General features: G+C 42.0%; 2 protein-coding genes across 8 annotated transcripts in view; both read left to right on the top strand.

The window, feature by feature from the left end:
• The window catches only part of ZNF606 (zinc finger protein 606), a 36615-nt gene extending 24852 nt beyond the window's left edge, over positions 1 to 11763 (top strand). For 2 of the 7 annotated variants that reach the window (XM_053211233.1, XM_053211230.1), the window contains 2 exons: positions 2836 to 2892; positions 4526 to 7256. In XM_053211233.1, the coding sequence (XP_053067208.1) occupies positions 2836 to 2882 (47 nt within the window). In that variant the 3' untranslated portion in view covers positions 2883 to 2892; positions 4526 to 7256. Of the gene's footprint in view, positions 1 to 2692; positions 3188 to 4525; positions 7257 to 9254 lie in introns of those variants that run through there. The other 5 variants (XM_027037537.2, XM_053211228.1, XR_008293848.1 and 2 more) reach the window with 4 other exon arrangements.
• LOC106989035 (zinc finger protein 256) overlaps positions 10184 to 23887 on the top strand; it is a 27822-nt gene continuing 14118 nt past the window's right edge. Inside the window, 2 exon segments of the mRNA XM_053211264.1 lie at positions 10184 to 10306; positions 13044 to 13136. The gene's annotated coding sequence lies outside the window, so the exon portion shown is untranslated.

Below are 23887 nucleotides of genomic sequence, written 5' to 3'. Positions count from 1 at the left end.
TCTGTGAATGTGCTACCATTACTTATCCTCTTCACCTGCTGATGAGCATAAAGTTGTTTCCATTTGCTGGCTATTGTAAATATAGCTGATACAGACATTCTACCACAGGGCTTTTGTGTGTGTAAGTTTGCATTTATCTTGGGTAAAAACCTAGGAGTGGAGTGGCTGGGTTTGAAGTATATGCATAACTTCCTAAGGCACTCTCTGTGGGCTTTTAGTCTGATGTCTTTAATCTGTTTTACATTCTGGGAAATGTCTTTTTTTGTGATATTATTTATTTTTTTTTTTTTAAAGAAGAAGCACTTCGTGTTCTCTCTCTGCTTTTCAAAAATGAATAAATGTTAAAAAAAATAAAGGGGGGGGGTGCACCTGGGTGGCTCAGTTGGTTAAGCATCCAACTTCAGCTCAGGTCACGATCTCATAGTCTGTGAGTTCAAGCCCCGCGTTGGGCTCTGTGCTGACAGCTCAGAGCCTAGAGCCTGCTTCTGTTTCTGTGTCTCCCTCTCTCTATGCTCCTCCCCCATTCACGCTCTGTCTCCCTCTGCCTTTCAAAAATGAATAAACGTTAAAAGACATTTTTTTTTTTTAAAGAATAAGAACCACAAAGGGGTGCTTGGGTGGCTCAGTTGGTTCAGCATCCGACTTCAGCTCAGGTCATGATCTCATAGTTCGTGAGTTTGAACCCTGTATCAGGCTCTGTGCTGATGGCTCAGAGCCTGGAGCCTGCTTCAGATTCTGTGTCTCCCTCTCTCTCTACCCCTCCCCTGCTCATGCTGTCTCTCTCTGTCTCAAAAATAAATAAAAACATTAAAAAAAATAAGAACCACAAAACATTATTGCACAAGGAGGATACAAGCATAGGAAGCATTACAAGAGATAAAAAGGTCAGCTTTTAGAAGTCTGTGATATGCTTAAATCTGAGACCAACGAATAAAGGCTTACATTTGTTCCAGTGACAAATGGTAACAGAATGATGGTAGTGAGGCTTGTACAAGGATTGGTAAATATAGAAAACAAGGAACAAGTCAGGCCAGTCTATAGGCTTAAGGCTCTTTCTGCCTGGATTTCTGTTAAACCTCCTTGATTACGACTCTTTTAGCCACATAGCATATAGTGGGCTTTGTTTTTCTGAACTTCCACTGTTAGTTTTATACATCCTTGACAGTTATGTACAGGCACAGTTGGTTATACGCATTCACCTTGCTAATCTACCAGGGTGCTCTGCTCACCAGCTCTAGCCCACTTCTTTGGAAAGCAATCAGGTATTCCCAAATTCCTCTTCTCATTCTATGCCTCTAAATTTCCTTTCTGAGCTTTTTAACATTTATTTCCCTCTCATGTATTTTCCTTGTTTACCAGGGAGTAACTGCCTCCCTTCTTTGCATTGATGACTAAAAGAAGAAGAAAAAAGAACTAAGAGGCAATAAATCATCCCAGGGGTGGTCAGATTTGACAAATGTTACAGTTCCTTCTAAGATCAAATTCCTGTGTTTCCAATTTTATCTTGAGTAGCTTTGCATATAAACGGTGTTATGTCTGTAGTAAAAACAAGGTAAATTATGACAGTAACTGTACTGTTATTGTTATTAGCACAAACAAAAATATACAAATTTAGAATTTTATATGTCATAATATAGTAAAGGAATTTTGAATGAGATGTTCTAGGACCAGTGCTAAATACTTTATGGAAATTTATCTTATTTTTATTTTATTTATTTATTTATTTATTTATTTATTAACATTTATTTATTTTTGAGACAGAGAGAGACAGAGCATGAACGGGGAAGGGGCAGAGAGAGAGGGAGACACAGAATCGGAAGCAGGCTCCAGGCTCTGAGCCATCAGCCCAGAGCCTGATGCGGGGCTCGAACTCACGGACCGTGAGATCGTGACCTGAGCCGAAGTCGGACGCTCAACCGACTGAGCCACCCAGGCGCCCCATTATTTTTAATATTTCATCCTTTCCATTTAAAAAGTTTCTCTTTTATGACTCTGGTTATTCAAATGTTAGCACACCTGTGTCTGTTGTCCATATTTCTTAGCCTTTCTTTTATGTTCTCTAATTCCTTTTCCTTTCTTTTTTTCTTTTGTCTGGACATTTTCTCAATTTGCTCTTCCAGTTTGCTAAGTTTATTTTTCAGCTGTCCATTTTGCTATTTATTGCCTCTACTGTGTCTTCATTTCAACTATTGTTTTACATACCTAATATTTATACTTGGTTCTTTTTTATGTGTCATTATTCTCATTTCTTATTGTTAATACCAGGCCTTACTCCTTAAATGCATTTAATAGACTAATTTAAAATTTTGTTCCATCTGTTCTAATATATCTGTTTCTGATGGATTCTGTAATCCAATGTTTGTTTTCTCTTGAAATTGTTATGCTCTGAAAATTGCTTATTACTTGGGCCAGTGAGTATATATCTTTTGGGATCACTGGCTATTTTATCAATTGTTACGCATACATGTGATGGGATCAGATCCTGGTACCTATAAACCCCACTGAGTTCAGGGGTAGAGACAATGGATCCTGGGAGGGGAGGTTGAGGCCTCAGAAAGCTAGTCAATGATTCCTCGTCCCATGAGATAACTCTTTGGAATGTGATTCACCATCCCAGAGCTTTGAGGAGGCAGGATGGAGAAACACTTGCCTGTGGTGATGTGTTCTGTGCCTGTTTCTCTGCTGCTCATAGGCTACTGCCTTGCCTTGATTCCACTCCTCAGGATGTCTGGACCAGAAGTTGGGTTACAGCAGCTGTGGGCACACTGTTCTAAGGCAAAGGAAGAGAAGAAACAAGTGCAAACTCCAGAAGTTCCTTTTGTTTTTTTATTACAGCTGAGCTATACCGTCTCCTGCTCCAGCCAGCCAGCCCAGCATACTAGTTCAAATCAGGTACCAACCCAAGTCTTTCTAGCAGTTTCTGATATTCCCAGATCTTTTGCCTCTTAGGTTATACCTGGGTTTATCTCAGGTAGGTGTCTGTGGTTGAATTGGCTTGTATGAACCAAAACTGGAATCTCTGTTGTGAATCTTCTTTGAGTACATTGTCTCAACATGAGGTCTTGAGACGTCCCATTACAGCTCCCCTTATTCTCTCAACTTCTCCGTAGGAGCAGCACACAGCACAGGCAAGTCCAAGGCCAAGAGGTTCTATTTAAAATGGCAGATCCCTTGGGGCGCCTGGGTGGCTCAGGTCATGATCTCAAGGTTTGTAGGTTCCAGCCTGTGTTGGGCTTTGTGCTAACAGCACAGGGCCTGCTGCTTCGGGTTCTCTGTCTCCTTCTTTCTGCCCATCCCCTCCCCTCTCTCAAAAAGAAGCGCTTAAAAAAATAAATAAAAAATAAAGCAGCAGGGGCGCCTGGGTGGCTCAGTCGGTTAAGCGTGTGACTTTGGCTCAGGTCACGATCTCACAGTTTGTGGGTTCGAGCCCCATGTCGGGCTCTGTGTTGACAGCTCAGAGCCTGGAGCCTGCTTCGGATTCTGTCTCATTCTCTCTCTGCTTCTCCTCCACTTACTCTCTGTCTCTCAAAAATAAATAAATGCAAAAAAAAAAAAAAAAAAAGAAATAAAAAAAAATAAAGCAGCAGATCCCTCATTCTTGATTCCCTTACCCTACTCTATTCTTTTATTCTAAATATTCATTAACACCTATCAACTTCAAGCATACTATGTAACCAAATTATATTTCTTTTCATTGCCTGTATCACTCTAACTAGATACAAGCTCCAATAGGGCATGGTTTTTCACTTGTTCAGTGTTGTATCTCCAGGACCTGGGAAGTGTCTGTCACATAGCAAGTTCTCAACAAATGTCTATTGAACAAAAGGCTAAACTGACATTAGGGTTATTCCCAGTTCAGACTCTAAACACCCTCCCATGTTATGACAATGGAAGGGCCCCATCAGAGTCCAGGGAAGGCAGCCCAGGCCAAAGGGAAGAAGTTGGGGGTATGGATTTGTTAGAGCAGACAGAGGGAATAACAGGTGAGGCTGATCTGGATTTTGAATATTTGGAAAAATAAACCTCTATGCTTAAGGACTTCTTGGGTGCTCTACTTGCCCTGGTTTACTTACTGGATGTTATAATTGTCCAGTGAAAAAACCACCTGGATTGGGAGGCTGTGAGTTTGTTCCTTTGGAACTTGGTGTAAACTGGGTTGGGACTGTCATATGGCTCAATGGATCTTCCAGTGCCTTAACACTGTCAGGGGGTGCAAAGACCCCAAAGAGAGGGCAGGGAGATCTTCCACAATTAATATTATAGGTAAATGCATGTAAACAAGTCTCTTAAGGTCATGATATAAATAGCCCAGTTACTCACAAACATCCCAACCCTCACATCTTCATTTCCAATATGCTGATGCCTGAAAACATTCATGAAAGCCCTGTTTCTGTATTGGAATGATATTGGGGTTTCGGGAACCACCAAGCAGCTTTAACCAGGAAGGAAAGAATGCTCTTGTATTGACAAAGCCTCTTCTGGCTGCTGTGTGGGTAATGGACTAATGGAGATAATGGTACGATAGGAAGAGAAGCCTGGGGGCTACTGGAGGCTTGGACCAACGTGGTGCGGAGGATGTGGAGAGAAGTGATGAAACACTTCAACCTGCAGTTTCAGACAAGGACCGCAAAGCAAGATAAACACACACCAACCACATCCTAGCGAAAGTACTGACAGGCCAAGAGAAGCTTAAAAGCAGCAAAAGGTCACGGCCATGGCAGAGAAGCTTGGATCCGACTTACATTACTGGCAGCAATAACTGGAACTCCCAACCTTAAGGAAAACGCCAAGGCAACCGGGGGACGATGGGAGCAGGGAGAAGCCCTAGCGGCCCTGTCCCCGCAAGAAGAGAACCCGCCCAGACGAACTCCGCCTCTGGGCACGGGCACGGAGGAGCAGCAGTCTTCCTGGCCGAGTAGGCCGAAGACGGAGCCAGGGGTCGCCATAGCTGGAAACCGAGGGAGCCCCAGGGGAGACAACCCCAACTGCACGCACGTTGCCCTCACACCAGGCGCCGGCAGCGGAACCTCCTGGCCAGACCTGCAGCACCCCGTCCCGCCCCGGTCTCCGGCGTACCCTGCCCCTGCCTCCTGGCCGCTCCCGGAACCACTCCGGCCTTTGCCGCCTCCAGACGTTGCCCTCGGTGGTCCCGCCGCCCCGCTCGGCCTCGAGAGGGATTCGGGCGCCCGACCACTGTCAGCCTGGAGGCACGGAGCGCAGCACAGGCGAAGGTTACCTAGCACACTCGGCCGGGTTGCGCGGCCTTCTGGGACTTGTAGTCCACCTGCCCTGGAGGCTCAGACTACAATGCCCGGAAGGCATCGCGCCGCGCTCCGCCCAATGGAAACGCTCGGTGAACCGCCTTCTCCCCTTTCGGGGCCCACCTCCTCGCCCAGCCCGCCTCTTTCTGCTGTTGGCCCCTTGAGCGGCGGCAGTGGTCCTGAAGCTGCGTGAACGTCCTCTGGCTCTCGGCCCGGCTCAAAGTTCCCAAAGCAGGTCCTCCACGTCCCTGGGAGGATACGACGTGGGTCGCTGCACCCGGGCTAACCTGTGGGCAGCTTGCAAATATTGGAACAATCGTTCTGCTAATACGCCCACCGCAGATGGGATGTATGAAGAGGAATCCCATTTTGCAAATATACAAAAATTTTAATGTTGAGGGGAAAATGAAAAGAACCGAATCCTATGGCAATACATTTACACACATTTTCAAGAGACATAAATGCAAATGTGAATAATTAAAAGATACAATCTAAGTGGTTCCTGCTTGAGTAGACTCGGTAATGTAGAAATGTGTTTCCTAAATTAATCAACAAACTTAAGAACATCCAAACTGATTATCCAAAATTATAGCTTTTAAAAATACATAAGCTATCAAGCCATGAAAAAAACTTGGAAGAACCTCAAATACATATTACTAAGTGAAAGAAGCCATTCTGAAAAGGCTTCATATGTGATTCTAGCTATATGACATTCTGGAAAAGGCAAAATTATGGAAACAGTAAAAAGATTGGTGATTGCCAGGGTAGAGGGAGAGATGAATAGGTGGAGTATAAAGGATTTTTAGAGTAGAGCAGTTATGTTGTATAATAATAAAAAGTTGGATACATGTCACGATACATTTGTCAAAACCCATTGAATTATAATACCAGAAGTCAAGTGCACCGCCATGAGGGGCAGCAAAATAGGGACACCTACAGAGCGGGCTCAACCAAGCAGGTGGGGAGCAGAAGGTGAGTATCCATGGGCAAGTCCTTTTATCGAGGGTCAGGATGGAGTACACAGGAATAGGCGGGAGAGGATATCGTTGCTACATTTGAATGTTGAAGGGAAGGGCAGAAGGGAGCTTGTGGCCAGAACTAGCCTTATCACCTAGGTAACCTGGTCACCTGGGTGGGGTGCTCACAGCCTGTTTGCATGGATATGGAGGCAGCAGGAAAATGTAGTTTTAAAATTTACAATACAACAAAATGAGTAAAGGAGGTAAAAAGGTACAAACTTCCAGTTATAAAATAAATAAGTCATGGGGATGTAATGTACAGCATAGTGACTAAAGTTAATAATATTATATTGCATATTTAATGCTATAGTTGCTATGAAAGTAGACCTTAAAAGTTCCAATCTCGGGGCGCCTGGGTGGCTCAATTGGTTAAGCGGCCAACTTTGGCTTAGGTCATGATCTCACAGCTCGAAGGCTCGTGAGTTCAAGCCCTGCGTCGGGCTCTGTGCTAACAGCTCAGAGCCTGGAGCCTGTTTCCGATTCTGTGTCTCCCTCTCTCTGACCCTCCCCCGTTCATGCTCTGTCTCTCTCTGTCTCAAAAATAAATAAACATTAAAAAAATAAAAAGTTCCAATCTCAAAAAAGTTTTGTAACTGTATGGTGATAGAGGTTAGCTAGACTTATTGTGATCATTTTGCAGTGTGTACAAATATCAAGTCATGGTTGTACACCAGAAACTAATATGATGTTTTGTCAATTAGAACTCAAAAAACTACGATACAATCTACTTTGTGGTGTCTCAACATCATTAACAATACTGATTGGGATGGATAACACTTGCCACCCAGGTTGTGACGATGTGAAAGATGACTGGTATTGCCTGACTAGCCACCAAAGGCAAACTTTGATAAAGGTGACAACTAGGAAGAGTCCTATTAGGCATGTGAGGGGGGTGTGGGACCCAGTTCTCAACCAGGGATCCCACTTGGTGGGAGAAAGTCAAGAGAACAGGTTGGGCACTCTAGATTTAAGGGAATCTGTTGGAACGTTTTGGTTATGTTATGAAAGACCTTTATCTCTTAGCCCAATTTTCATAGCTTGACCTGATCTACACATCTGTCAGTATCATTAATCCATAGTGGTATTCTGATGGATTGGTAATTCATCCAGCTGGTCTGGGTGCATGGGATATATGAGTCAATTCAAGAACCAAGTCTGGGAAAAGCCAGGTGTTCACAGCCCTATGGTGTTCCTTAGGTGTTCCCTAAGGTGTTCCCAGGTGTTCCCTTTTCCTAAGGGAAAAGACTGGGCAAAACAGCAGTAACCATTGGGAAGTTGGTATCCTAAAACCAACTCCAAAGAAAACAGTGTCCGTGGGGAGCCTGACAGTTCAAAATCAAGTCTAACGGCAGCAGTGCCCATAGGGAGATTGGAAGTCCAAAAACAAGTTCAAGGAGATACAGCAGATGAACTTATTCAGATGGGTTTGACCAGAGGCAGTTCTGAGATTACAGGACTTCTAGAGAGTGAAAACCAAGTTCTTATATGGATCATCCTGTAGGCATGGCTGGATGAAAGGAAGACAGGAGTGGGAATTCAGGTGTTTTAAGAATTAAGCAAGAAGGTGGCAGTGGTCTGCTTCATGGTTATGTCTAGAGGGTCTTAGCATTGTCATCTCACAAACATTCAGAAAGGATAGTTTGCCTTTGGGGTACAGTGCAAGTGGAACCAATTTCTAAACCTAGGAAGCTTTACAAGCATCAAAAGATCTGGTCTCATTGTAACTGGTAGAGGTGAATCGAAACGTGCTGTCTATATTTTGAGAACTACTGGATGGACGAAGGACAAGTATACGGGACAACCTTCTTCTATGCTATCTACTTTTCAATCCCATTTCCATATTTTGAGATGATTCAGTTAATCTCCTTTATTTTATTTTATTTTTTTAAAGTTTATTTATTTTGAGAGAAAGAACACAAGTGGGGTAGGAGCAGAGAGAGAGAGAGAGAGAGAGAGAGAGAGAGAGAGAATCCCAAGCAGGCTCCACACAGTCAGCACAGAGCCTGATGTGGGGCTCCATCCCACAAACTCTGAGATCATGACCTGAGCTGAAGTCGGACGCTTAACTGAGCCACCCAGGTGCCCCTCAATTAATTTCCTCTAAAAAAACTTTTGGAGGCAGCCCCTGGAGTCTAGTTTTCTGAATGGTACCCATCAGGTGGAGGTGTACTGAATTGCTTTTTTGCAAATGCTCCCCAGAACTAACGCTCAGTACTAACGCTATTTTTGAGCTTTGCATGGATTTCGTTATTTGAATATTGCTATAACGCTGTGAGGTAGGTGCTATTTCTTCCTTCTGTTTTACAGATGAGGAAGCTGAAGTCCAAAGGGGTTAAGTAACCTGATCAACCAAAAATGTGTAGGAAGGCAGAGATTAGGATTAGAAGTCAGGCCATCTGACTACAGAGCCCTACTGCATTCTGTTTGCTTCTTATGTATGTCCCATTGAATTGTAACTGATCTTTTCTGCCTCCTCACTGGCCTGTATACTCCCTGAGGGGAGGGCCCTGGTATTATCCATATCTATACCCACAGATGTGCCTCCTTCTCCCACACCCCATCCTGTTAGTCTCCCCATTGGCTGACTTGGTTCCGTGAAGGAAGGCTGTGTTGGCAACGTTAGCTGACCTCACACTGGTGGCTCCAAGTCAGAACCCAAACATTCTGTAGAGACCAGTTTCTTAGTTTCTCAGAGAAATATAGGGCAGAAACTGCACTATAGCTAAATATTTCCTTTTCTCCATGTGATAAAAGACTAACAGTTTTGGAGTGATGGACAAGGTTCAGAGTTCTTTCACCTTTCTAGTTTTGTTTTTAATGGGATGCCCACCTTTATGTTTGCCTTATGAAGGTGAGTTCAAACCAGTTGAACTAGCAACAGGCTTAATGGGTAGCTTCAACCATTGTTTTTACTTGTTTCAGGGGAAGTAAAAAGGGTTAATCATATTTCACTGCTACGAGTTTTCTTTTCAAGGTTACAATCAGTCACAAACATCCACAAATATCACTAAGCAGGAAAGTGTTTCCTCAAGACTCAGAGGTAAGTAATTGTATTACTCATTTGGTGAAATGAGAACCATAGACTGGGGTCCTCTCATCTGCTGTATGAATGTGTCTTTTCTTGTGTATTTGTTAGGAGCATGGTCCATACAATAATATAATTAGATAAGCATTGCTTGGAAATTAATCCAATATTATTCTGTCTCTGGAAACTTGGAAATTAATCCGATATTATTCTGTCTCTGGAAGCTGTGCTTTCTCTTTAGGGACTGGTTTGCTTCTCTTTTATTTCACTTGGCACACACAGAAACCTTGACCAAATCAGAGTGGTTTGAAGGTGTCTGTATGACTTTAATTGTAATTGGGTATACGTTTGTCGGTAGACCATACGAGTCCAGATACAGATGTTTTGTGAGTGTAAAATATTCTTTATAATCATCTGTCTTCTATGCTTTGCATTTTGAGTCCTCAAGGGAACTTTGTTTATCTCAAAACAGAGAAACTGACCCTGCCAATCTGTGAAATCAGGCAGCAACTCTTTGTGAAGATATGTGGTACTTATAAACAATCTCTATTCTGTACAAGGGAAATGCCATCTGCACAGTATAAAAGCATCTAATTTCTGTAGGAGGAAAAGGTATTGCCGTGGCTTTCTGGCACTGGCTCTCTGGCTTTCTGATGACCGCCCAGACCCCTTCAACTCTGTGCTAAATCTATCAGGTCCTCAACCAGCTCACGTGACTGCAAAAACAGACCAGAAGCCAAATGCATTATGTTCTTAACACCCCATATTCGTGGATGCAAACAGAACACCATGCTTTTCCAAATTAAGCCACATATTTCTATAAGGCATTGTAATAAATGTATTAACGACATTTACCATCTTAGCTTTTAGGTCCCCTTGTCTAATACAAGTTATTTCTTTATTTTCCTAAATCTATCTTGAACTTGTCTCTTCTCTCTGATCCTTTGAACGACTTTGAGCTCTGAAACCTCCTATGCCCACGCAATTACCAGGCAATAATGGTAAGTCAAGGGGTCTTGGAGGGTGGCTGGGATACAGGGACATTCCCAAGGCTGTTGTGGTCTACGGCTCCAGAGGGCGCCCCACGGTGGTCAGCACTAATCTGTACAGCTCTTTGTGCAAATTAGAAAAAGAAGTGCCCTCTGGATGGTTGGGTTAGTCATGATGCCACTAGGAGCAGATTCTAAAATAGCACAGATGTTGAAGCATCAGGAAATACAGTTGATCTTAAAAACATGATTAATACATCCAGCCATCCCAAACACATCATTAATTTTTCTAAAACTCAGCTATGAATATCTCACTTGCCTGTTCACCCCACTACCCAGAGATTGAATTCTGGCCAAGGTATCAGGAGGCCTGCAACTAATCTTTACTTTGAAACTAACTTGTGTTGTGAGCTTGCACTAGAGGTTTGCACAGCTAAGACCTCTGCTGTGCCTGAGCTTCAGGTCCCAGGTGCAGGTTCCGATATGGAGATAGAGGACAGAATTGTTTTAGATCACTGGAAGACTCCAATTTTCTCTGTAACCCTGAGCTCTTGGTTATATGGAAAGAAGCCTAACTCATAATAAGGAAATACTCATTCCAGCTTTCAGCTATCATGTTGAAAGTGAGCAAAATGTTTCATTAAAAAAAAAAAAAAACGGCAAAGGATTTGGGAAATATCTTGTATTTTTTTCTAATTGAAGTATAATTAACATATAATTTCCTACTAGTTTCAAGTGAATATAATCTCATATGTAGGCTAGGAATGAGTGCAACGTCTATAGAGGGCAATTGGCAATTCTTATAAATATAAAAAGAATGTATTCACTTTTTGCCCTAGAGTGATGAAATATACCTGGGATTTATTTTAATCAGGTATGATAAGACATACAGACATGGAAATGATTGTCATGGAGGAAGAGCATTATACTCACACACTCCTAGAAGCAAGAGGTGGGGGAGACAAGAGGGGAGAGCTTGGCCCAGAGTCTTTATTGGTGTTTTCATGGGAAGGAGTGGGTGAGGTAGGTACACAGAGTAGTGGATAGTTGGAATGATTTTGGTGGGCTCTAGGCTATAGGAGTGGTTCCTAGTTGTCCAGTACCTGGTCCTGGGATAATTTAGGTCAGGGGAAACATTGGCTTGGTGTGTGAGAGTTTGATAAAGAAGGTGGCTGAGGGTGTGGGCTCTGGATTGGTTGGTTTATATCAAAGGCACACTTGCAGGGGAGTTGTTTGCAATCTGTAGCAAATAGCCCTGGGAGGGTTGGTCTGTCCAGGATCAAGCCAGTAAATGCCAGAGCATCAATATACAGAAAATATGGGCATCTGTCTGGTTCATTTGGTGGAGTGTGTGACTCTTAGTCTCGGGCTTGTGAGTTCAAGCCCCATGCTGGGTGTAGAAATTACTTAAAAGTAAAATATCTTTAAAGAAAATTAAAAAATATGGAGAACACACAGAGGGTTACTGGAGGGGTTGTGGGAGGGGGATGGGCTAAATGGGTAAGGGGCATTAAGGAATCTACTCCTGAAATCATTGTTGCAGTATATGCTAACTAACTTGGATGTAAATTAAAAAAAAAGAAATAAAATAATTTGGAAGGACAAAAAAATATATATATATATGTATATATATATATATATATATAGCCAATATACCTAGAAGTTTCATTTCTTGGACATTTTATTTAAAAATGTGTTTCTCATTTACCTAGCACACTTACTCTCCTTCTGCTTGGTGACTTTCTCATCTATTTTTTCTGCTCTGCAAAACCCCCATCATATTTACCTCAGCCTCACCCTCAGGGGATGACCTTGTTACCTCCATCACTGGCAAAATACAAGCGGTCAAAACAGAGTATCGCCACCCCACCCACATCCCTGCTCCATCTACCTGCAATTGCACCCTCTTTCTCTGCCTTCCTTCCGGTCCAGCGCAAGGACTAGCCCTGCGGGTGTGCCAACTTCCAGCTCCGCCAACCCTCCGCACTACCGGAAGTTCTCTCCCCATTTCCTGTGGTATTGCAATTAACATATCACTTCCCTTCTCCTGTGAACGTGCTGCTGGTTCTCCCATCTGAGAAAGCAAAACCCAGCTGTGGATCCCTCAGCCCTTCTGGGAGCTGCCCTCATTTCTCCCCCTACAACACCAGAGTTCCTCGAAAGAGTTCCTAAAACTCACAGTCTCCAATTCCTTTCCTCCTGTTCTCTCTTGAACTGTTTCGGTCACTCTGGCATTCCCCCCTCCCCACGTGGCTAGCACCGCTGTGGTCTAGGTCTCCAGTGACCTTCCTGTGGCCAAACCCAGCGGCCAGTTTTTAGTACTCACTATACTGAAACCATCTGTAGCCCATTTTTTTTCTCCCTGCCCCAGAATTTCATTGTGAAAGCCTGAAAGCACACAGAAGGGTAGAGAAAACCATAGAATGAACACCCATATTTCCCACGTTTGAGGTCTGCAATCAAGCATTTTACACCGCTAGACTTTTCACAGTCCAGGTTCTTTTTGTCAGGCTCAGGTGACCTTTCATTGATGGGTGAAACTCAGGGCGTTTTTCAGTTCAGTTGCTGAACTCTTTCTGTGCTAGGGAAGGGACAGACAGTGAGGGAAGGCCAAGTGCAGGACGAAGAGTAAACACCTCAATTTATCAGGTTTTACAAGTGGCTGAATAATGTACTTACTTTGCCAATTGCTCTTTTGTCCAGTTTGTACAAACAATAACTCTCTGGTTATTATTTTTTTTAATCCCAGGTAATGGGAAGGGTGATACACATAACCCTATAAAGACTAACGGGAGTCTAACAACCTATGCAGCACCCCTGAACGCTGATACCTGGAATGCAGGTTTGTGGAATTGCATTCACTTTTTTACGTTTATTTATTTATTGTGTGTGGGGGAGGGGGGAGGTGGGGAGACAGAGAGAGAGGGAGACAGAATCCAGAAGCAGACTCCACGACATGGAGCCTGATGCAGAGCTCCAACTCATGAACAGTGAGACCATGACCTGGGCCGACGTTGGTTGCTTAACCGCCTGAGCCACCCAGGTGCCCCTGGAATTGCATTCGGAATCTTCCTAAGGTATCATCTCAGCACAGTGCTGCACACCCCGGACCATGAGTGCAGCGCCTAAGTCGTGAAACTAAAGCCAGTCTCCTTTCAGCTACAGGGACAGCAGGTGCTGCTGTACTGAGTCAGGGGTCCTGTATCTCTACAGAGTAAAAGAGGGTTTTGACAAAGGACAAGAGCCAGAGAAAGAAAAAGGAGTTAGGGATTACTTTATGTGGCAGTTCAAATTATATATGTTCCCTGTGCAATGTAGCCTCCTTATTTTTAAAAATTAAGGGTGCTGTTTGTTATGGTACTTCTGATTTTGTCTCCCATTCCCCTTTGGAATAACAATATGCTTAACAAATATATTAGCCAATAGACACAAGTAAAATGAAATCTTTTCTTTCCATTTTTAGCACTGATTCCACGTAGACCTGCTCTTGTTCAAGTAATTGTGATTGCGTGTATAGCCTTCAGCATTGCTCTAATATGTGGAATCAGTATTTCCTATGTGATATAGTAGGTATATACTAAGTAACATTTACCATCCTTAAGTAAGACATAATAGATTAACTAGGTTATTATTTAGTAATGATAATGATAATAATGATGATGATAATTCTTATAATCATTAAAGTATTATGGTCATCCTGAATTTCCACATCAGGGTTTTTCAGAATATGGACTGTACTCATGCTGGGTCATAATATAAATGGAAAAAAGTGAAATAGGACAGAATACAATTTAGTAGGATAGAAAATATTAGAAAGCATTACAAGTCTTAACATAAATGCTCGTTTTTTAACTTTTCAGACAAACAGATACACAGTTATGAGGTAAAACATATTTCTTACTGTGGATCATGGTCAAAATGTTTGAAAACCACTGTCTGAGATGATGGCATCCTTCCAAAACATGGTGTTCTAAAGTGAACTTGATACTTTGGAAGGAACCTTAGTGCAAAGCAGAAAAGAGTGATCACTCTCTTTTTCGTTAGATATTTATTATCTAGGAAAACAGTAGCATTTGGGGAAGATACTTCATCTTGTTTGCACAAATAAAGTTTGTGGTCAAACTCTTTTAAGTGATGTGATCATTTTGAAATTAGTATTAGACAAAAATGATCTGCACTGTGACATGATGCTACTCTGACCAGAACTATATATACTGATTCCTTCTCCAGGATTCAGTGCTGGGATTCCATTATATCCCATCAGAAACAGTGTAGGTGCCTGGATGGGTGGGTTGGTTGAACCTCCAAATTCAGATCAGGTCTTGATCTCACAGTTCTCATGAGTTCAAGCCCTGCATCCAGCTCTCTGCTGTCAGCACAGAGCCCACTTTGGATCCTCTGTCCCCCCACACTCTTGCTCCTCCCTGAATCATGCTTTCTCTTTCAAAAATGAATAAACACTAAAAAAAGATTGCAAAGATAATGATTCTTAAAAAAAAAAACAACAGCTTGAGGAAGTAGTAAATTACTTGCTCTATTGGAATTGAGTATGAACACAAAGAACCTGTTGCCATGTGTTGGGTATTTTAAGGTGGCTACTTTAGGACCACTTCACAGTATGTCCAGTGAGGGCAAATAAGACTAAAGGTAAAGTTGAAGACATTTACTAATGAGAGAGTGTAAGCAGCATGTTTAGTTCTGGGACATCTAGTGCGGTGATCTTTCACTCAATTTATGTCATTGCAATTTCAGCTTCTTTTCAGTAGTGTACACAAAGATGTTAGCATACATAGAGTTTTCTATGAGAATTCCCTCAAATGTATCCTCCAGGACTTGCAGTGTCCAATTAAGTTGCTGAGCTAATGTCAACTCTTACAGCTTTTACATTCATGCTACTCATAGACCACAACAAGTTATTTTAGAGCATGAGGCAAAAGGAAAAATACATGTTCCAAAGTTACATGTTTTTTTTTTATTTTTTTAAAAAATATTTTCTTTTTTTTTTTTAACGTTTATTTATTTTTGAGACAGAGAGAGACAGAGCATGAACGGGGGAGGGTCAGAGAGAGGGAGACACAGAATCTGAAACAGGCTCCAGGCTCTGAGCTGTCAGCACAGAGCCTGACGCGGGGCTCGAACTCATGGAGTGCGAGATCATGACCTGAGCCGAAGTCGGCCGCTCAACTGACTGAGCCACCCAGGTGCCCCTTTTTTTAATTTTTTAAAATTTATTTTGAGAGAGAGAGAGAGAGAGAAAGTGTGAGCAGGGGAGGTACGGAGAGGAGAAAGAAGAGAGCAAGAATACCAAGCAGGCTCCACACTGCCAGCCCCAATGCAGGGCTCGAACTCACAAACTGTGAGATCATGACCTGAGCCTAAGTCAGATGCTTAACTGACTGAGCCACCCAGTCGCCCCAGCAAAGTACATGTTTTCATGTAATTTTTAGTGGTGAATTTTTTCCAGAAGAGGTTTTGAAAATACTGTTGGTAAGTTTCATTCATTTAAACTAGGAAGGTAAAATTATAATAAACTCTGTTTCTTGCATAGATAAAATATTTAAACTTAACATAAGGTGAGTTTTGATACACTACTTTTCAAATTGGTAATACATTATCAACTTTAGTGTTTTGGAAAAGAATATCCACTTAAAAACACAAAAAACATGTATATAGGGACTCACATCTTTCTTTTGACTCTGGTTCCCATATGGTTCATCACAGCACTGTTGGATCTTATGTTTATTTAAAATTTTGATATTTGGTTCATCATGGATTTTTTCCCCACTCATTTCAACTTGTTAAAAGATTGAGCTCAAATATTTATCATCACTACTGAGTTTTTTGGCACCCCCTTAAATTTTATAACTGGAATCAAGACATTGGGATGAGACCAGGATTTGGATGATTACTGTTAATCATGTTTAGGATCAGACCAGTTCTTCCTGATTATGTATGTCAAACAGAATTAGGAAGATATGTATATTAGCAAAAAGGAAATCCCTCTATTACTCCTTTTCATATCAAACAGAAGTAGCTGCTTGAACATCCAATTCCAGGGCTGGATCTAGAACGCAGTGAGCAAGGCACTCACCTCGGGTGCAAAATTTAAGGGGTTGCCAAGAAATTCAGTCATCAAGATGAATAATATTTTGATTCAATATTTTATAAAACCTAAATTTATTTCAAAAAATATCCATGATGAACAAAATGCCAACATTTTGTTTTGTTTTTATTTTTTGAAGTTTATTTTTATTTATTTTGAGAGAGAGAGAGAGAGAAGGCTGGGTAGGGGCAGAGATAGAAGGAGAGAGAGAGAATCCCAAGCAGGATCCTAGCTGTTAGTGCAGAGCCTGACACGGGGTTCAAACGCACGAACTGTGAGATCATGACCTGGACTGAAATCAAGAGTTGGACGCTTAACCTACTGAGCCACCCAGGTGCCCCCAAATTACCAACATTTTAAATATAGCCTCAGTAGCAGTGCTAGGCCAAGCCATGTTAGAGAGTGAACAAAAGGAAAAATCCCTAATACCTGTATGGACCTTATTTAAGAATGTTGATATTTTGTTCATTGTGGATTTCTTGGCATTCATTTTTCTTTAGTAAAATATTGCATTATGATATTATTTATCTTGAATATACTATTTATCTTGATTATGGGGTTTTGTACCCCACATGAGTTCCTTCCTCACCTCACCCAGTCCTGGCTGGGAACCACATTTGGCATTGTCAGTTACTCTTTTTCTGCCTATCAGCACCCATTGGAGAGCAATCTGTTTCTGCCTCCCTCCCCCGCCTACTATCATGTACCAGTGACTCCTATTCAGTCAAAAGTCACAGGATTAGATGTGATAATTCACTGGGGCACTTGGGTGGTTCAGTCAGTTAAGCATTTGACTTCGGTTGGGGTCTTGATCTCACGGTAGGTTGTGAGTTTGAGCCCCGCATCGGGCTCTGTGCTGACAGCTCAGAGCCTGGAGCCTGCTTCGGATTCTGTGTCTCCCTCTCTCACTGCCCCTCCCCTGCTTGCACTCTGTCTCTCTCTCAAAAAGAAATAAACATTAAAAAAAAAATTCCTCTACATTATTCTCCAGTCGGCTGGTCCAGGCTGAGGAAAGACAGCAACTTGCCTGGCTTTATAACAATGTCAGGATACCATTACTGGGAGACAAGGACGAGGGTTCTGAGGATGAGAGCCAGGATGAGTCCACCTACCTACTTCCAGAGAACGAGAAGGAGCTGGAAAAGTTCATTCACTCAGGTGAACACCCGACCCACCGGTTTATCTTGTCAGATGCAAAGTCACATGAAAGCTGAGCGGGCAGTGATGGTTTGGTTTTCAAAGGCAAAGTTGGGTGGGATTTAATGGAGTTTGAGGTAATAAAGGTGAATATTCATAGCCACACCTACATAAATGAACTGTTCTCATCAAATTATACAGAGGGGCAAATAGCCACAGACTGCAATTCCCAGGACCAAACACAGAGTTCAGGAGACAAAACTTGCCCCAGACCAAACACTTATCAGTGCGGTGTTATTGCTGAGCCTAGAACACAGCTAGACAGATGTCCTTCTTGCACCGTCTGCCTCCACCTGATGTGCGAATAGGATCCAGGTGCACAGAACAGACCCTTGTGTGCGAGATGCTCACCATGCCTGCAAATCTTTGTGAGGAGAGGGCAGCACATGTGTTCATATGAACCTGCTTTTGTAGGAGTTCAGGGATTCTTGGATACTTGCTTTAAAAAATTCTAGAGCAAAACTATGTAGAGTGCAGTGTCTGATTCAACCACATCTGTCATCCCTTGTATGCATCTCCTCTGTAACGGTCCCAGATGCGACAGTCAGAGACAGGCTGCAAGGCCAGGAGTATGGTGGTCAGTGATGCTCACTGATGCCAATGCTTACCCTTAGGAAATGGTTTTTCAATGTCTTTTCCTTACATTGAAGTATAAATTTTTTTAAGTTTTTATTTAAATTCCAGTTGGTTAACATACAGTGTAATAGTAATTTCAGGTACACAATATACATCAGTGCTTCTATATATCACCCAGTGCTTACCACCAGTGCCCTCCTTAATCCCCATCACCTACATAACCCATCCTCCACCTGCCTCCCCTCTGGTCGCCAGCAGTTTGTTCTCTATAGGTAGGAGTCTGTTTCTTGGATTGCCTCCCCCTCCTTCCCCCCACCTTTGCTCATTTGTTTTTCTTAAATTACACATATGAGTGAAATCATATGGTAGTTGTCTTTGTCTGACTGACTTATTTCACTTAGCAGGATACAGTCTAGTTCCATCCATGTCATTGCAAATGGCAAGATTTCATTAATTTTTATGGCTGAGTAATATTTCTTTGTATCTATATACCACATATTCATTCATCAGCCAACATTCTTTTTTTTTAATTCATTTTTTTATTTAAAAAAAATTTTTTTAACGTTTATTTATCTTTGAGACAGAGAGAGACAGAGCATAAACGGGGAGGGGCAGAGAGAGAGGGAAACACAGAATCTGAAACAGGCTCCAGGCTCTGAGCTGTCAGCACAGAGCCCGACGCGGGGCTTGAACTCACGGACTGTGAGATCATGACCTGAGCTGAAGTCGGACGCTTAACCGACCAAGCCACCCAGGCGCCCCTCTTTTTTTTTTTTTTTTTTTTTTAACTGGGCATTTATAAAGCCTGTATATAGGAAGTAGGAAAATAATTTTATTTTTTGGGGGGGGGATAATTTTAAAATTCAAATTTCACCATCTTTTTCAGACAGATAGCTTTCATTATATCTTGAAAATTCTATTGTTTGTACCTTAATTTTCCCATGTTTTCCCTTACCTCTTTTGTCTCTATTCCTCATTTAATAGTATCTCAATAACATCATGTCTACGTTTTAGTTATTAGATCCAAAAGAAGAAAACATATGGAAAACAGACTGAATAAAGAACAGTCGTTATCAAGGGAAACAAGTCTAGATAATTCTATGCAGAGTGTGAGCCCGGAGAATCTGTGAGAGCAAATGAAAGAGACGCAGGATGTGCTAGCCAGCGTGGAGCCCACGGCTGCAGGGACAACCCATGATGGGGGACCTGAGTATGACTTACTCCTGGAGAGTTCTGTTCAGAGCACTCTAGAGAAGCCAACTGGAAGTATTTAAGAGAAAATAAATCCATATGCACAACAATTCTTGCATAGTTCATTAATAATTATAACTTAATTTGAAAAGAGAAAAATCCAATTTCATATGTACAAAAGAGAAATTCTCAGAATTTTCTTTATCTTTTTTCTCAAAAAAATTTTTTTAATGTTTTTCAGGATTTTCTTTTCTTGCTCCTGAACAGAAGCACAAATCATTTCTTTGGGCACATTCCCAGGCCATGCTAAGGGATCTCTCTCATGATACAAAAGTTTTCCAGGGATATTATCTATCAGTTCCAGCACCTTGTCTCCGTTTTACTCAAAAGGAGACTGAAAATATCAAAATAGACACCACACTGGATTAAAATGCAATCATCCCTGTTTTTAAGGAGCTGGGCCCTGGCAAAGAAAAAGGGTCTGCAGGCAAGTTGCTGTAAAGCACGGCCAGATGTGTGGGCTGCTGCAAAAGCTGGGAGCTGTGGAGAGGTAAGGAAATACAAGGGTCAGGGCTCAATTCACATGGCTCAGTGCTTTGGAAAATGGTCTGATGGTTCCTCAAAAAGTTATACACAGAGTCACTATATGATCCAACAGTTCCACTCCTAGGGTTATATCCAAGAGAATTGAAAACACACACAGAAAAACCTAAACACAAATGTTCACAGCAATGTTATCCATAAGAGCAAGAAGGCGGAAACAACCCAAATGTCTCATCAACTGATAAAAAGATAAATAAAATGGGAATCTATCCATACAATGGAATATTCCTCAGCCAGAAGAAAGATAGAGATATTGATACATCAGGGGTGTCTGGGTGGCTCACTTGGTTAAGTATATGACTCTTGATCTCAGCTCACGTCATAATCTCATGGTTTGTAGATTCGAGCCCTGCATGGAGTTCTGCACTGACAGTATGGAGCCTCCTTGGGATTTCCTCTCCCTCTCTCTCTTCCCTTACCCCACTGGTGTGCCCTCTCTCCCTCTCTCTTAAATAAAAATTAAAAAAGAGGGGCACCTGGGTGGCTAAGTCAGTTGAACATCTGACTTTGGCTCAGGTCATGATCTCACAGTTCAGGAGTTTGAGATCTGTGTTGGGCTCTGTGCTGACAGCTCAGAGCCTGAAGCCTGCTTCGGATGCTGTGTCTCCCTCTCTTTCTGCTCCCCCCCCCACACTCATGCTTTCTCTCCTGTCTCTCAAAAACAAATATATGTTAAAAATTTTTTAAATAAGAAAAAGAAATATTGATATATCTGCAACATAGAAAAACCTTGAAAACATGCTAAATGAAATAAGTTAGACACAGAGGTCACACATTGTATGATTTTGTTTATACAAAATGCCCAGAATAATCACAGAGGCAGATCTACAGAGGCAGAAAGTGGATAAGTGTACAGGAACTGGCTGAGGGGAGAAAAGGAAATGACTGCTGATGGCTGTGGGGTTTCCATTTGGGGCAATGAAAATGTGAAAATGTTTAAAAATTAGCTAGTTGTGGGGCACCTGGGTGGCTCAGTTGGTTAAGCATCCAACGTAAACATCTGTGTCTCCTTCTCTCCCTCCCCCACCCCTGGTCGAGCTCTGCCTCGCTGTCTCTCTGCCTTTTTCAAAAATAAACAAACATTAAAAATACATTTTGCTCTTTGGAAAATATTTGTTGAGTGGCCACCATGTGCTGGCAGCTTATTCATATGATAGACAATGTGGCCAAGCAAGTTTAAATATTTCTCAATAAATATTATGACTTCTGGATTACCTGTAGTGTACAATGTATCTGAAGGAGTAGGTACCAAGTCTAAGAAACTCTCTGCCAGTGCCATCTGGTTATGCCCTATAATTTTTAAATTTTCTTTATTATCTAATTTATTTTTAAATTTATATCCAAGTTAGTTAGCATATAGTGCAACAGTGATTTCAGGAGTAGATTCCTTAATACCCCTTAGCCCATCCCCCATCCCACAACCTCTCCAGTAACCCTCTGTTTGTTCTCCATATTTAAGAGTCTCTTATGTTTTGTCCCCCTCCCTGTTTTTATATTATTTTTGCTTCCCTTCCCTTATGTTCATCTGTTTTGTATCTTAAAGTCATCATATGAGTGAAGTCATATGATATTTGTCTTTCTCTGACTAGTTTTGCTTAGCATAATACCCTCCACTTCCATCCATGTAGTTGCAAATGGCAAGATTTCATTCTTTTTGATTGCCGAGTAATACTTCATTGTGAGTGTGTCTATATATATATATATATATATACACACACACACACACACACACACACACACACACACCACATCTTCTTTATCCATTCATCCATCAGTGGACATTGGGCTCTTTCCATACTTTGGCTATTGTTTATAGTGCTGCTATAAACATTGGGGTGCATATGCCCCTTCAAAACAGCACACCTATATCCCTTGGATAAATATCTAGTAGTACAACTGCTGGGTCGTAGGGTAGTTCTATTTTTAATTTTTTGAGGAACCCCACACTGTTTTCCAGAATGGCTGCACCCGTTTGCATTCCCACCAGCAGTACAAAAGAGATCCTCTTTCTCTGCATCCTCACCAACATCTGTTGTGCCTGAGTTGTTAATGTTAGTCATTCTGACAGTTGTGAGGTGGTATCTCATTGTGGTTTTTGATTTGTATTTCCCTGATGATGAGTGATGTTGAACATTTTTCATATGTCAGTTTGCTGTCTGGATGTCTTCTTTGGAAAAGTGTCTATTCATATGTTTTGCCCATTTCTTCACTGGATTATTTGTTTTTAGGGTGTTGAGTTTGATAAGTTCTTTATAGGTTTTGGATACTAACCCTTTATCTGATATGTCATGTGCAAATATCTTCTTCCATTCTGTTGGTTGCCTTTTAGTTTTGTTGATTGTTTCCTTCGCTGTGCAGGAGCTTTTTATTTTGATGAGGTCCCAATAGTTAATTTTTGCTTTTGTTTCCCTTGCCTCTGGAGATGTGTTGAGTAAAAAGTTGCTGCGGCCAATGTCAAAGAGGTTTTTTCCTGATTTCTCCTGAAGGATTTTGATGGCTTCCTGTCTTACATTTAGGTTTTTATCCATTTTGGGTTTATTGTTAGATATTCTTTCCTGTTTTGTCAAAGATTAGTTGGCCATATGTTTGTGTGTCCATTTCTAGGTTCTCTATTCTGTTCCATTGATCTGAGTGTCTGTTTTTGTGCCAGTACAATACTGTCTTGATAATTACAGGTTTGTAATACAGCTTGAAGTCTGCCCTGCAATTTTTTTTTTTGCGTTATTAAGCAACAGGTGTTTATTCTCTCTCAGTGCTAGAAGTCAGAAGTCTGAGATTAAGGGTCTCAATAGGGCTGGTGTCTCCTCAGACCTCTTTCCTTGCCCCATAGTGGCCGTCCTATCTCTCCTGGGAAAGACAAACTCTCCTGGTAGCGAGGTGGTCCTGGAGGAGGCAGGTACCAGAAGGTGGGGAGGCCAGGGTCCAGTATACCTCTGTGCCTCTGGAATCCATTGAGGGTTGTGGCCAGGCCCTCTGGGCACTGTCAGCCAACCTGGTACATATTCCAGTGTTGGTTCTGTGAGCAGTGCACCCCATCCCGAATATAGACGCCAGCATGAGAGGCTGGACTGCTTTTCATTATATCGAGTAAACAAGGGAAGAACATGAGTCTTCATGGGCAAATGTCTCTTAGCAGAAACTGCTGTGCTATGGTGAGTTCTATGATGGACCCCCCAAGATTCTTGCCCTTGGTGTTCACAGCTGTATCATTTCCTCCCTTGAGTGTGTCTCTGCGAATATGAAAATGTGACATGTAGCATTCCCATGACTAGGCGGAGGTGATAGGATAGTTGCTCTTTTATTGCTACATTACAGAAGACTCTGACTTAGCAAATTGGAGAGACACATCCCCAAGTCGTTAGGGACTGGCTCAATGCAGGGAAAAACTTGTGCTAATCAACACAGTATGAAGGCTTGAGGCCTTCTTGGATCTTTTCCGGGCATATACATCTCCCCTGGTGTGTGTGTGTGTGTGTGTGTGTGTGTGTGTGTGTACGCGCGTGCGTGTGTGCGTGTGTGTTTTCCGCAATTCTGCAGTACACATGTCTTAATTTTGCTAAAGGTCTCACACCCGCTTCTTCTCAGGGCATAAATGTTTTGTTGTATTCCTCTGCCTAATCTATCCCCGGCACCTGCTGGACTGCTGTCTTCCTGCAGCTATCCTGAGTTTGGAATCTGCCAATATCCTTACTAGCCTCCTACCTGGTTTCCAAACTATTGCCACCATTCCCATCAGCGCAGAGGCAGGAGATGCAGAAACTGGTCCTATCCTCAGCCTTCAGACAAGTTAGAACATTGCAATCAAGCCCCACTGTTTTCCATCCTTCCTGGGTTTCTACAGACCTTCAACTGATTTGTAAGTACTCATAAAGTATTTTGGTCAGCATGTTTTTGTTTATTCAAGTGTTTTTAAACGTAGCAAG

This window comes from Acinonyx jubatus, chromosome E2 (genome assembly GCF_027475565.1).
Source record: "Acinonyx jubatus isolate Ajub_Pintada_27869175 chromosome E2, VMU_Ajub_asm_v1.0, whole genome shotgun sequence".
Lineage (NCBI taxonomy): Eukaryota > Metazoa > Chordata > Mammalia > Carnivora > Felidae > Acinonyx > Acinonyx jubatus.
This window is presented reverse-complemented; position numbering and strand designations above follow the sequence as displayed.